Below are 15,508 nucleotides of genomic sequence, written 5' to 3'. Positions count from 1 at the left end.
TGTGCGTGTGTGTGTGTGTGTGTGTGTGTGTGTGTGTGTGTATGTATATATATATTTTGTGCCATGATAGTACACATATCACGTGTACGACGTTTTTACATTTACTTGTTAGGGCAGGGTATACTTTTATTTTTCTTTCCTGGCCATCGTATTCTTAGTGCCTAGCACAGTATCCAACCTTCTGCAGGTATGCAATCAAACTTTATTGGTAATACATTCTTTCTTACTGACTTGAAACGCCACCTTTGTTGAATGAATGAGTGACATAGTTTAGGCAGGCAGCTATGTTAATATATTTTGGTTCTTTCAGTGTCATGTTGAAGTGGCGTTGTCTTTGACAGAGCACATGTTTAATTCAATACTTAAAAATAAAGTTGACCTTTTCCATTTTCTGCATTGTCACCTAGGCAAGGTTTAATGTACATTTTACCTGTTTATATTTCAGTGGTTTTCAGACCTGCCTGCAGGTCTGATTAGTTAGAGACGGGGAAGGGACTACGAGGTGTCTCATGAAACCCAAGGATGCAGCTGGGCCTCCGGAACTGATAGGAACCTGGCCTGGCATTCCCGGGATACCCAGAAAGCCCTCTTCCCACCACTAACCCTCCTGCTGAGTTTTTGCTTTATTCCCCTTTCAGTGAGGATTGTCTCACTCTGTTTCCCAGTCCATATGGCAGAAAAATGGTGATCACTAACAGCCCCCAAGTTTACATCTTATACTGAGGGGCAAAAATCTAAAGGCCCTATTTCAAAAGTCCCCGTGGGAAGGGTCAGGTGGTCCATTCAGCTGTGACCCTCTTGCATGAGCACGACTGCACTGCTATTAACTGTGTTTCGGCCAACAGCCTGGCTTCTGGGGTCGCCAACCCAAAGTGTTTTCATTTTAGCGTCAGAAATCACCAGCTTTAAAAAGAAATGTCAGGTTCCATCCCAGTCCCACTGAGTCAGAATCTCTGGCACTGAGACATAGGCTTCTGCATTTAAAAAAAAATTGAATTATTTGTTTTTATTTTGGTAAAATACACGTAAGATGAAATTTACCATTAGCGACATTTAGTACATTCACAGTGTTGAGCAACCGTTACCACTGTCTAGTTCCAGAATATTCTCATTACCCCCAAATAAACCCCTGGACCTGTTAAGTAGTTACTCCTCACTTACCCCTTATTCCATTCCCTGGAAACTACTAATCTGCTTTCTGTTTCTATGGATTTAACTATTCTGGATACTTATATAACTGGAATTATATTTCATGTAGCTTTTCATATCTAACATCTTTCGCTCTGAATAACCTTCAAAGTTTCAACCATGTTGTAGCACGTACCAGTACTTCATTGCTTCTTATGGCTGAATAATATTCCACTGTATGGATATATCGCATTTCCATGATCTCTTCATCAGTTGACGGACATTTTTTTGTTGTTGTTCGAACACCTGTTTTCAGTTCTTTTGGGAGTGAAATTGTTGGATCATATGTTAAGTCTAGCTATCCGTGTTTTTAACAAGCTGGTATTATTTTACTTTATAGTTAAAGCCCTATTACATAATCAGGTTTAGTTTTTCTAAGCTCACAAGAAAAAAGCTAGAGCTGGGATGGAGGTTGACTGTGGGGTCGGCCAGCCCTTGATTCAAATCCTGGCTTTGCCGCTTCCCTGTTGTATGAACTTGTAGGCAAGTGGCTTGACTTCTCAGTCTTAGTTTCCTCCCCGTAATATGGGAGCGATGTAGTGCCCACTTCCTAGGGATGTTGTGGTTATTTAGTGGATTTATATGTGTGTTTAAAGTGCCTTGTGCAAAATTAACAAACACGCTCTTCATAAGCTGTAGAGAATATGATTGTTTATACTCATCTCAAAAACAGTGCATCTGATTACTCTAGGGCTGAGGCAGCGGGGGAAATTTAACTCCAGTTCCCCAAACATTTTGAGTAATAAGGCTGCTCCGTTGTCCTTATTTTTAGAATATGCTCAAGGCGATCAACGCGACCCAGAAACAGATAGACCTGGTAAAACTCCATGAACAAGCCAAGAGGAACCTGGAGGAAGAAATTCAGAACTACAAAGAAGAGGCTCAGAAGCAGAGAAAAATCATCTTTCAGCTGGAAAAGGAGCGAGATCGGTACATCAGTGAAGCCAGTGACCTTACCCAAAAGGTAAGCCACTCCTCGATGTTGCGGAAGGAGCACTGGCACAATCTGATTGTTACATTTCTGATTGTCACGTTTCTGAGAGGAACCTGGAGGAAGAAATTCAGAACTACAAAGAAGAGGCTCAGAAGCAGAGAAAAATCATCTTTCAGCTGGAAAAGGAGCGAGATCGGTACATCAGTGAAGCCAGTGACCTTACCCAAAAGGTAAGCCACTCCTCGATGTTGCGGAAGGAGCACTGGCACAATCTGATTGTTACATTTCTGATTGTCACGTCTCTAATCTGATTGTTACATTTCTGATTGTCACGTTTCTCATCGTTACACTGTTGTAAAGATGATTTATTTAGATTTCAGTCTGTGATTCACATAAAGATTTAAGAGGAATGACGTTAACCATATAAAAACTGTCCCAGAGCTGATCCTGGGCCAAACTGTGAAATGGGCAAGGCTTGTGCTTGTCAATTTCAATTTCCCCTTTCCGAGCCCCTCTCCCAAATTCCAGGTTCTCCATCTTTATTGCCTCAAGAAAAGCATCTAACTAAATGACCTCAAATTAAGAAGCAGATGAATACTGGCATCAGCTAAATGTGTCACACATTCAAAGAGCATTTTTATTTTAAAACTATTGTGAACCTAAAACTTCAGCAGGGGTGGAAATCCACAGATTGTGTAGCTGATTCAAGACTGTACTTTTTGTAAACTGCTTAAGAGGGAGAAGGCTCAAGGCAGTATCTTTAAGAATGACTTCGGAGATTTGGATTTTATTCTTTAATCAGTTGTCATAGCACATTGCCTGCATTAAGCATGAGTGGTTATACTAGTACTGTTTTTGGTGCATTCACAGATGGCAATGAGCAGTGGTTTTAGGATGGAGGTATCGGGGAATGAAGGAAAGTTTTAGCTAAGAGGCTGAGAAAAAAGTTGGGGTGAAAAGATTTATTTAATGAGTTTCTTTCCCCCTAGCAAAGCATTGTCTGCTATGCAGTTTAAGCCCTCTCCTCCATCTCCTCAATGAAATCTGCTATAAATTCGACAGTGTTTTCTGACACTCTTGCATGTTTTGTTTTGTTTTGTTTTGGAGTAGAATCTCAAAGATGATGACAAGGGGGACAGCAATATTTGAGTTATAAAATAAAGTGGGTAACAAGCTTTACTAAAAGGAAGTCACCTTCTTCCCATTTAGATTAAATAAATACTGAGCAAATAGTTGCAAAATATAAGTTTGGAGAAGCACAAATGCATACTCTTTGTCCCGCCCTGGCTGGACATGTCTTCCATTCACTTGATCCCCAAGTGAATGTGATACTCCTGATTGAGAGCTGTTAGAATACAACATAGTTCTCTTCTGACTTAATCATCTTAGAAGCTCCAATGATTGATTTACTGACTCTGAGAGGACTAGCTGTCAGTTCAGGCACTTGGGTATTCTCTAGCTTTGGCTAGCCGTTAGCCTCCGTATCAGTCAGCTTAAGTTGTAACAAATAACTATCAAATCTCAGTGGTTTATAGAGAAAAAGATCTATTTTTGCTCACATTAATGGGTTAGCTGCCGCCGTGCTTCATGTCCTCTTTACTCGAGGCTGACTCTGTCGGGATGTGTGACCTCTTTAGAAGGAAAGCAGTATAAGTGCAGGCCTTCCTGATGCTTTCAGAGCTTCTGCTGGCCAAAGCAAGTGACACAGCTGAGTGTGGCAACCCTGGGCAGGAATATGATCCTCCTAAGGGAGGGGTCTATATGGTGAGATGGTGAATGTATCTGAACATTTAATCTGTTGTAGTCTCCTACTCCTGGTTATCAGTCTCTCTCCATTTCCGGCTGCCATATTGCTATCAGAGCTGGTCTTTTTTTTTTTTTTTTTAAACAGTCATTTTAAAGTTTTAAAATACATACAAAAAAATAATAGGCAGAGGGAGTCTAGACCAGTTAGAACTGAGGTGGCTGTAACAAAAATGAACACAATACAATGATGTGACCTTATAAGGGGAATGACTAATTAAAATTTCACAAGTCTTCATGTTTGTAATAATATATTAGTGCATAAAATATCAAAGATACAAAGTATGAATTTTCTCCCTTAGGTTTATAATAAACTTTCAAACCTCTAATACATTTACTTTTATAAGCCTTCTCTGTTTAGCAGCACGTGGTGTATAAGTACATCCATATTAGTGTTTTCCATGAGAATTATAGTTTTCATCTTAAACTAGTGACTTGCCTTTTTACCCATAACTGTATACATTTCATTTGCATTATAAGACACTTAAGACCCTTCTAGTAGTAAATTTTAATCAACATATTACACAAAAAGAATCTTGATTTTTAAAATGAACCTTTTTAATATTGTAGCATGATGGTTTAATTGAACATTTGAAGCATAATACGGTAGCTATATTGTACCGTTTAATGCACAGCTGTAGGAAAATGTTTGATTTAAAAAATATAAACAAGATGAGCAGTAAAATACTAGAAATAGTGAATGAATAAATAAGATGATCACTGGGTGGTGAGGATACAGATTGTTTGAATTTCCCTTTTGTGCTTTTTTGCATTTTTCAAATTTTCTACAGTACATATGTACTGCTTTAGTATCCTGACCCTCCAAAAAGAAAAAAAAATATATTAATAAAACCTTGCCCTCCCTTTAAGGACTAAACAAAACCCCACTTTCCCAAGGATCTTTATTAAAAGCGATCTCTAACCCCTCTGTACTCGATTCCCCTTTCTGGCAGTTGAGAAAATTCTTTGCTAATTTGCCTGTATTTTTGTGTCTGTTCATTCTACTTATAAGCTCCTCGAGGGCATGTCTTATTCAATTTTGAGTTCTTCATGTTACTTATTCACTAAATAGATATGTACTCAAATATTTTTTTAAAGAATGAGTGAAAAGTATAATTAGATGTCTGAATTAACTAGTCAAAGGCTTACTTTTAGTTATCTACAGTAAATTCTTCTTCAATAATATATTTATCAGTATGAGTCTGCTCTCCCTTTAAATTCATTGGAAAAGTCTTGTCATGGTGGACAATGTTATCTGAATTGTACTACTATATTTACCTATGAGTGACTTCTGGCGTGGTCTCTTCTTCCTTCTGGGCTACAAAAATAGTATCAACATTTGCCTGCTGGTTCTTTCTGTATAGAAAAAGAAACGTGAAATCTAAGATGCTGAAAGGCCTACATTACATTTTATTAATTTAGCTCAGCATTTGCAAACGAGAAAGAAGAAGTTGCCCTTTTGTGCTAGAATTGGATGGCTCAGAATCCCAAACCTTTTCTTAAGTGTTTATCTCAGTCAACACTTGCTGTAATATTGCTGCATAAGAAACAACCACCAATCTCACTGGCATGCAGTCAGAAGCACTTATTTCTCACTCACACACCTGTTATTGCCTGAGGCGGGGAGGTTGGGTCAGCCAATCCAGGCTGGGCATGCCTGAGCTCCCACAGGGCTGTGAGTTAGGTCTAGCTTTGCTTTACCCGTTTCTTATCCTCCAGGATGCATGGTATTCTCATGGAGACAGGAAGGAGTGCAAAGGACAAGCTCGACCACACAGGCATGATTCATGCTCTCCACTTGCCTAATGTTTTCTGACATCCCATTGGCTATGGCAAGTCACATGTCCAAACCCAACATCAAGGAGAAATAGACTCCTCCCACACAGGCAGTGGTGACAGGGTGAGGGAGCGAATATTTGGGGACCTGTAAGTAATCTACTATGGTGTTTCAGCACTTTTTATCTTCATTTTTTTTTTCCTCAGCTGCACTCTAAATTTTACTATTCAGATAAATTGAGATACCAGGAATGGCATCATAAGTTGTGGTCTACTATATTTATTCTTTTCTGAATTGTTACAAATTCTACATAAAACTGTTCCTAGCTAATTATTAAATCTGAGGAGCATTTTACATATCATGCACTTGGCTCACTTTAGAACTCCACTTTTTAAATTCTAAATATTAAACTTTTGGCCCTTGCCTCCCAGACATTTTATATGCCAAAAAGCAGTTTTTCACAATGAATCTCTACTTATAAGTTTCTTAGCTCTCTGCTTATTTGCATATAAGTGTCAAGCAAAGCTCTTCTAGACAGAGGTTCCCAGAAATGAATAATAATGTGCTTTTAAGGGCTTAGAAGTAAGTGAGGAAAGCAAAGATCAAAGAAATATTGTTCACTGAATAGATACTTCATAACAAAATGAAGCTCTTGTTTCTTTGATATTTATTTGAAGTTTTATACAGAGCATCTTTAATAGGCTAGAACCCTGGAGAGGAGCTTCAAGGGGACATACACAAATTATAAGATTTTTGTGTTATAATAAAAGAAATGTACTATGGATTACTATTTTCCTGCAGAACAGAATTTGATCCATAGAAAAATCAAATTGATTTGTTAAGTACTGGCAGTATATAACATGACATTATGTTAGCCTATCATGATAATCTATTACCATTTATTAAATGATCAAATTATGATATGCTAGGTATCATGGCATAAATATATATTTTCTCACTTATATTCTTATAATGGCCCACTGAGGTAGATATTATTCTATACCTCATGTAATAATATAATGTAATATGTCATTGAAAAACGGAAACATAGAAATGCCTCCATAAATTTAAGATAGAGGATAAAATAAGAAAGCAAGAAAAATGTGAAGACTTAAAATTTTACATGCTTGGGCATATAGGTTCTTTTTTTCGGAGAGTGGGTTCTTCAGTTTCATCATGAAGGTGAAGGCATTATCAGCATTCAAATCATTGAGATCGAGTCAGGAAAACATTTGAGAAGATTGTTGTACTGATATTTCATCAAATGCAAGTTAAAGGGTTCCAAATTCAGTGACCTGCTTTCCTATCTTACCTTAGTCTATATGATGTTTTGACTATGCTGCAGATTTCTAGCATGTGTTATTGATTTTTATCTCAGTCTTATTTCTATTGGCAGGTTGTTTTAACAGAAAAAGAAAAGGTAGGAGTAGGTTATAAACTGGGACTGCACCCTGATAGTGTGCTGTAAGCATTTTCTGGGCTGCTCTGAAGCAAGCCTACAAAAACTACGAGCTCCAACTCCCTGGCTGCAATAAAACTTTCCATATTTGGGTGTGATTTATCTCATGAGCTGGTCTGAGGTATCTAAAGTGTAATCAATTAAGCTCCAGCCCCACAGCTGGCATCCCACATTCTCTGATATACCATTTTTAACAAGGGACATTTTGCTGACAAAAGGTTTTGCTCCTACTTAACATCCCACACATTTTATGAATTTTCAGGACTGGAACTTCTGGGTGACATTGGGTTGAATGATTTCCATCAAAACAAATTGAATGCCAGCACACAGAACTCAGTGGCTTTGTAAAATGTCTTTTCTCTTAGTTTCAGTACTTTTTTTCCCTCATTGTCATTTAACTGAAATATCTTTGATTTTCCGGGTGTCATGATGGGTTCTCATTACTCTCAGCTTTAAGAATCCAGAAACCAGGTTGTGAATTTGTGCATTGGTGTGTGCAGAAAGAGGTACCCTGCTAGTTGGATGCTCCCCTCCCCCCCAAAAAATGCCCATGGCTGCATCCCTTCTCTGGAGCATTATTCTGTCTGTGAAAAGGGTTATTCTTGTTATAACACCTCTTAGAGTGATTGAAGAAGAATTTTTTCGCTTTTCTCTGATGTGCTGCTTGATATTCTGAATGCTGATCATGCTGTTCAAAGTATCTTCAAATCTATTCATTTCACTGACCCCAAAGAGGGTGATTATGTTCATAGAAAGGTTAAATTTTAGGCCAAGGTAGCATCTTTCTTTTAAAAAAAATCAAGCAAATAACAGATCCAATCATGGATATCTTATTTAGGTTTCACATTAATTCCTATCTTATACATTTTAGTTATTAGCAGTGGCATCTTGAAAGGCTACCTGCTACTCATTTTTAAGGAATCTAAAGATGTGAATCAAAGAAATGATGAAGGAACAAAATTTCTTTTCATTTTAGATCTATGCACATGCTTCATCCCCAGACCTCCTCATCTTGGATTTTCTAATTTTTTTTTTTTTTTTTTTTTTTTAAGGCTCCAACCAACCTTCCAAATCATTCACCACCAAGTCTGCGTATCCTCTTATCTTGGGCTATTTCCTTTCCACACTAAGGGGATGACAGCAAATCATAATAATAACAAAAGAGTAAAAACACATAAAATACATTCTACAACTCATCACATAAATTTAGCAAATTGGTAGACATAGGTAATTTTCTCAAAAATATGTACATACATCAAGGTTTGACTCAGGGAGTAGAACGGGTAGAAAGCTGAATAACTGTGGAAGCCACTGAAGGAGCTGAGCGAAAAGTAGCCCCAACACTGTCGCCGAGGGCTGAATGATTCTGAAACGGAGGTTCTTAGTTTCTTTGTGGAAATTATGTAGAATAGCTCTAATTCATTCTTTAAGAATCAGGTAATTCTCAGGCTATATAATTTTTCGTGCGAATTTAGAAACAGTGCTGCTCATGCACTTTGTATTCTTTGGGGTGATATTGATAGGTATGGCCGTACTGACATAACCCATGCCTACTGCAGTGATAAAGAATAAAGATCCCAGGCCTAGGTGAGAGCTTGGGTTTCAAGGTTGGGATGGTTGAAGAGGCAGTTCCCACACATTATGTAAATCCCAAATATGAACTGCTTAGATAAGATGGATAGGGCCATCTTCAGGTCTATTAATCTTCCAGTGTTTGATTCTCTCATAGCACCCTGTGCATATCTCAGTTGACTGGTCGTATCCATTCCTTGATTATCCATTTAATGGTGGAGTCATTCACTAGAGGCGAACTCGAGGACAGGGAATGCCTCTTATTCTTCTTTACATTGCTAGTGCTTTTACAGTACCCGCCATAGATAGGTCCTCAATACACGTTCATTGAGTGAATGAATAAAATAGGCGAGTGAATGACTAAGTGAATAGAAAGGTACTCCATTCATTTTTTGAAACTAGAAGAAATCTTAATTTAAAAATAGAATCATAAAGAAATCTAAAGACTTAGATCACTTATGAATATGTATGCAGAATCCTAAATGAAATTCTAGCAAACCAAATTCTGTAGAACATTAAAAGAATCACCCAGTGTGACCAAAGAGAGTTTATTCTGAGACCACAAGGAGAGAAAACTATTGCTGGCGGTATAGAAATGTAAAGTGTTACAGCCATTTTGGAAAGCAATCTAGCAATATCTATTAAAGTTAAATCTATCTATCTATCTCTATATATCTTTTGAACTAGATATTCCACTCCTGGGAATCCAGCCCAATAAAAGTAAAAGCAGAAGTGAAAGAAGCGAAAGGACATATGTACCAAATGTTTATCGCAGCAGGGTTAGGGTGGCAAAAAAGTGGAAACCAAGTTAATACCCATCGGAGGGAAAAAGCCGAATATGTGATGGTAGATCCGCATAGCAGCGCATTATACCACCTTTAAAGAGAATGAATTAGAGCTATTCTACATAATTTCCACAAGGTATTATTGAGTGATGAAAAGCAAGGTGCACAAAGGTACATACAAGGTACATAAACATTTTGCTAAAAAATAAAAACAAAACCCCAAAAGCAAAACAAAGGAAAACAAACAAATCTCTGTTCTGTATATTTACTAGTAGAATAGCTGTGACTGATATGACTTCCTTTGACTTCAGTTTTCTTCTTTGTAAAGCTGAGGTGATGGTAATGTACATCTGACAAGATTTTTATGAAGATTACATGAGTTAATATATGTAAAATGCCTAGTACGTAAAAAGTACTTGAAACATATTAACTATTATTATGATGATGTTACTAGACCTGAATGGAAAGAACAGGTAGAATTGAAAGAAAAATATGGAACAACTTGTGAACCTGGTTACTTTATGTGTCAATGAGGGGCTGATGGGGGTTGAGGAGAGAAGTAAATAAGTCCAAGTAAATAAGGAAAAGAAAACTGTATGTTTTACATGTATGCATTCATTTAAAATTATGACACATGAACTATATATAAAGATATAAAAGTAAAAAACTTGTAAAAGGAGTACTGTATGTCAAATCAATAGACCCAATAAGAAAATAAGAGCATGAAACAATATATGCTGAAAAGGCATGTGCTAAAATGTAATCCCATCTCTCCTTGCTTATAACTAAGAAAACTTGGAAAGGTATTTATAGATATAAAGGATAAATATATTAAAAGCCAGCCATCATTAACTCTGAAGGGAAAATAGTACAACTAATTCCACAGGTGGAATAAAAGGGTCTGTAGTGCCGTGGTTGGGGAGTGTGTTGCTCACAGGTAGCCCATACCAGAATCACTGTGAATATCAGGAGGGTGAAGGTCTAAGTACTTTTTGACTTTTACGGTTCTAGGTAAAACGCCTCTTCTTCAGAGGAACCTTTCCTGGCCACATTACTTAAAGTACGTCCCCTTCCTTCCATTCTCAGTCACACTGCTCTGTCTGTGTTTTCTTCAATTGTCGCCATTAATTAGGAGAACTTCACTGAAATGCAGTGAACTCTTAAAATTTTTTTCCTTATGTTTCCTAGTTCTATGTGCTGTTTAGACCACGGTTGCATTAACTGAATCAGGCTTCCTCGCTACCATTTTTCTTTGTAAGGAATTTTTGAATAAGTTTGTCTACAAAAAAACAATTTCTGTGGACACCGCAGCTGAGCGCCATGATTGTAATTTCTACTGTATGGATTGCTTATTGAAAGGCATTGGCTCACTGGAATTTCATGTCTTGGTTTTGTGTACTTGCAAAAAGAAGGCAGTTATTCTTGCATCTCATCTTTCCTGGAAGTGTTTTGTGCACAATAGAACGCATTCTTCTGAAGTCCTTTGAGTTCCCCTGATGGAGTGAGATTGACATTGGCAAGACAGCATTATGATTGCTATCAACGTTCAAAGGCCACTTTTCTTTCTTGTTGTTAACTTTATAAAGCTGCAAGTGTGGCTGAACAGCTAAGTCATCTCTTATCATTCTTAGTGCTCTGTGTTAAGATCTGTTTAAGCCTGTGCCTTTGTTTTTTTCTTTCTTTCTTTCTTTTTTTTTTTTTTGGTGGGTGGGGTGGTCAGAAGAGGTTTTCCGAACTGAAAGAATTTATATTTTTCCCCTCTTGTGATCACAAAATAATTGTGCTAAGCCTTCATGCTTTAGCATAACTCTGGAGTAGATAAAATGTATGTTTGTCCCTATTAGCTGGGCTGAATTTCTATGTTGTAGTCCAGTGATTACAGCCACAGATTTTCTAATTCCTGGCATTTCTACTAGCTACCCTTTGATAAAAATCTGTGTGTCTTGAACTGAGGGTAACAAATGGGCTGTTTAACCACCTTCATATACTTTCTCCTCAAGGTCCTCATGAACATGGAAGACATAAAAATCCGTGAAATGCAGATTTTTGACTACAGGAAAAAAATTGCTGAATCAGAGACTAAATTAAAACAACAACAGAACCTGTACGAAGCTGTGAGGTCAGACAGAAATCTGTATAGCAAAAATCTGGTAGAGGCCCAGGTAAAGAATAATATATTTATGTCTTTACGTTTGGATTCTTCCCCATCCTGGGTTTAAAGCAGCTTCTATTATCCTAATGGCAGTATTTAGAATAGATCAAGTAAAGAATCCCATGGAATTCATTTGCAATAGAAGATGAATTTATGCAGAACTCTCAGATTGTTTGAAATGGAAATGATACAACTTGATAGGATGTGAAGATCGTGGTCCTGCTTTTAATTATTATGTGGAATTGCCATTCTCCTGTTGCTAATTTTTAAAACTGCTGATAGGTGCTGTGACTCAGAGGGGAGCAGCAGACTCTTGTCATTAAATTGCAGAGCTTCACTTTGTAATCGTTTAGTTATAATGTTTATTGTGGTGCCAATACCTCTTTTGTAAAATGAGGAATAAAGTGTATGTGTGTGTGTGTGCATGAGCGTGTGCGTATGGCATATTCACTATGTATACTATGCATATATCTCGTGAGAATATTTTGATAATACTTAGAAGTTGGTGAGCACAATATACAAAGGGATAGCCCAGTCATAATTAGTCAGGAGACTATTATTTTGAGAAAGACTCCCTTAAAAGCTCTTGAATATGTATTTAACTTCCATAGGGATGGTGACGTCTATTTAATTCATTTTCCAACATTTCTCCTTTCATTTTGTTAGGATGAAATAACGGAAATGAAGAGAAAATTAAAGATTATGACACATCAGGTGGATCAGCTGAAAGAAGAAATCTCTGCCAAAGAGTCAGCACTTGTGAAGCTACATCTGGAACAGCAGCGGATAGAGAAGGAGAAGGAAACATTGAAGGTATAGATCTTATAATAATAAGAGTGATGGACCAATAGTCTATCTGACCCACTCGAGGCAAGCTCCACACTCACTGAAGGCAACAAGGGGCAGGGAAGACAACCAAGGCACCAGGAGGATGAGCTCTACCACCTCCAGGTCAGGCTCCCTCACAGGAAGTGCTCCCAGGTGAACGGGGGGGAGGAGGCCAGTGGAGATGCACAAGCACCTGGTAACCTATGCTGGCTCTCATCACATCAGCGGAAGAGAACCCAGCAGCTCAGCAGTGCCCAGGAAGTCCTTGTGCCCACACCCAACCCTCCTTAGGCCTCTGTAAGGCAATGCTGGCAAGACCCTTTGTCCCTCTGCTCCTAATTGTTGCTTGCTTCATGTTTGCTTCATGTGCAATATCATTAGCTACTGAGCGTCAAGCTTTGTCCTCACTTGACTTGCTCTTAACCAGGTGCATAGTTCACTTTACGTCTGTGGGTCAAGAACTTTGTGACCGCTGCTCCAGGGAATCGCCTCTGACTTTATATATATGTACTAACCTTATCATTTTAAATCTACTAATTCTGAATATTCTCTGTCTACTAGTATAAAGAATATTTCTAAGAATACATATCAAATAATTACACTATTTCAAATCCTCGAACGTTTTACTATACCCATTCACTAAACCTTTATCTAATTTCCTTTTCCTGTCCAAGCCAATAGATTTTCCTTCTAATCCATTTGACCAAAGAATTAAAAGAGGTGTTTGAAGAGGATGACGCCAACTTTTATTTTGAAATGTATATGCAGAATACTCATGGATGCTTATGACCCATTTGTAGGAATTATCTACAACAAATAAGGACTAGATACCTTGGTTTCTGTGCATATTAGCTTTTGAAGATAGGGACTATCTTGCAAATGTGCATCTAGTGTTGGACAGATTTAATACCATATATCCTTGATTGCAAGATGCTGTAGATTGAAATATGCTCTCCCAATAATGGGTTTTGTCAATGAATGATAGGTTTTAATGGAAGTAGAACTACCACATTAACTTTGAGAAAGATTAAACTGTAACGAAGTTACCTTTACAAAAAAATATGGTAATTGATGTATTTAACTGTCTGCGACTTTCATCTCCCAACTCCAGCTTATGATAAAAAAGGATAGAAAATTCTGCATTAAAATTTATTTACATATAAAGAAACATGAATACATTTTCTAAAATTTTAAAATGTCCTGCATCTTTGTCCTTATTCACCTTGTTTGAAAGAACAGTTTTATAGAAGGTAGCTTGTTCCACCCTGGGGGCCTGTAGTGGAATGGAGTTCATTTATTATTAAATGATTTAGAAGAACCTTATCATAAACATTGCTTTAGCCATGGGCCTCATGGACCCATGTTAGCAAGGCTTTGGTGTCTGTAACTTGATTTGGTACACCGTCTCTTTCCTTTTAGAGGATGGCATCGATCCTCATCTCTTATATTCCCAAGTAATGCTCTACTTAAAAGAATAATTATTACATAACCATAATGGTTTCAAGGTGGAACTAAACGCGTTCTACAAATTTTGCTTTAGAATAAGCAATGTGCTACGCAAAAGAGCAGTTATTCCTAGTTTCTTAGAGTTTGACTTCAGTTAACATTTGTTTCCCTTATGTCCTCTATCACCAGGCATCTACACTTATGGCTTCAAAGAAGCATCATAATAAAATAAAATAAAGGGCAATAGGGCCTTGTTTTTTGGTCCTGGGCCAGCAGAGTTGGCAGCTGGTGCTCATGAAAGATGATTAAAGGGCTTCTGCTCTGGAGAGTCTGTTCTAAATGGGGAATCCTAGGTCTGGGTAGCTTTGGGTCATCGATTATAGGAAGATGATTGCTTTGGACTTACTATGAAACTAGGATATCTTTTCCCGCAGTATTTCCCATTAAGGGAAGAACGAGGAACAGAAAAAGGATGCCAGCTTGATTTATTATTTGAGGTTATCCAAGGGTGGCTTGCAATGGTGCTTTGACTGGCTAATTTTGGCCTATCATTAAGCTCATTTGACATTCTTTAGAAAAATATGACAGCTCAAATGCTGAGTTTCAGCCTCTTGACTTTTTTCAGCTTCAAATTTGAATCATATTCCACATAGATCTCTGAATTTCATACATCCGAAGTTTGCAAACCAAAACCCTGGAGGAAAAGGCAGATTTTCTAGTAACTTTGCTCCAAGAGACATTTAGTTTATTATTTTGAGTTCTACAGAGCTTTATGGGTACATGACCCTCCTGGAAGGGCACGGCCTTGCCTGTTTGGTAGACCGGAAGATGGCTTTCGATAGGACAACCCAGTTTACCAATTCTCCAAGCCACCAGACAAACAATTGTCCATAATAGGTCATCCCCATCTTCATTTATCCCCCTCAAAAGAAAAACATTTTGCTCCTTTCATGTTTCTTTTCTCTTTTCAGTTGCTACCAGCTTCTAGTTACTCCTCAGGATTCTAGCCGTTGTCAGCACATTGTGGTTATGACAGAATGTCAGTAGTTCTCTGTAAATGTTGCTGCATCTGTGTTCATCCGCCCATTCTGTCCCAATCTTGTTTTATCAGCACTGAAGGAGCCATCTCATTTGGAGAGTCTGCCTTCCAGTTCTAACAAGCCCCTGATTCTGTCTCATCACCTCCTAATCATCCCACATCAATCTGACAGTACTTTGATTCTTGGTGAATAATTCAGTAGCAAATTCTCTATGTCCAGATCTCAGCATTGCATTAGTGACTGGCTTCAGGGCACCAGATCCTTTAACTTAGTGGACTCTCTAGAATGACATGGATGGGAACTGTCACGGAGAGAGAGAAAGCCTAATTATTCTCGTGGCTAGAAGGCTTCAGGTGGTCCTATTTGTTTTGTTAGATGGAAACAGATGGTTTCAGTGAAACTCAGTGAATGTCAGGATCATACATAAATGGGTGAAATTCCCACAAGGGTGTTTTTTGCGATGTAATTTTAGCCCACAGCCAAATTAGATGATATACATTTCATAAATACCTACTACAGAACTG

The 15,508-nt window shown here is 37.9% G+C and overlaps 1 protein-coding gene across 1 annotated transcript in view; it reads left to right on the top strand.

The window, feature by feature from the left end:
* CFAP58 (cilia and flagella associated protein 58) overlaps positions 1–15,508 on the top strand; it is an 86,370-nt gene that overhangs the window by 16,380 nt on the left and 54,482 nt on the right. Inside the window, exons 9-11 of the mRNA XM_025039139.1 lie at positions 1,961–2,152; positions 11,519–11,680; positions 12,337–12,483. Coding sequence (XP_024894907.1) covers positions 1,961–2,152; positions 11,519–11,680; positions 12,337–12,483 — 501 coding nt within the window. The remainder of the gene's footprint in view (positions 1–1,960; positions 2,153–11,518; positions 11,681–12,336; positions 12,484–15,508) is intronic.

This window comes from Pteropus alecto, unplaced genomic scaffold (assembly GCF_000325575.1).
Source record: "Pteropus alecto unplaced genomic scaffold, ASM32557v1 scaffold177, whole genome shotgun sequence".
NCBI lineage: Eukaryota > Metazoa > Chordata > Mammalia > Chiroptera > Pteropodidae > Pteropus > Pteropus alecto.
The sequence above is the reverse complement of the archived record's forward strand: the minus strand, read 5'-3'. Positions and strand labels throughout refer to the sequence as shown.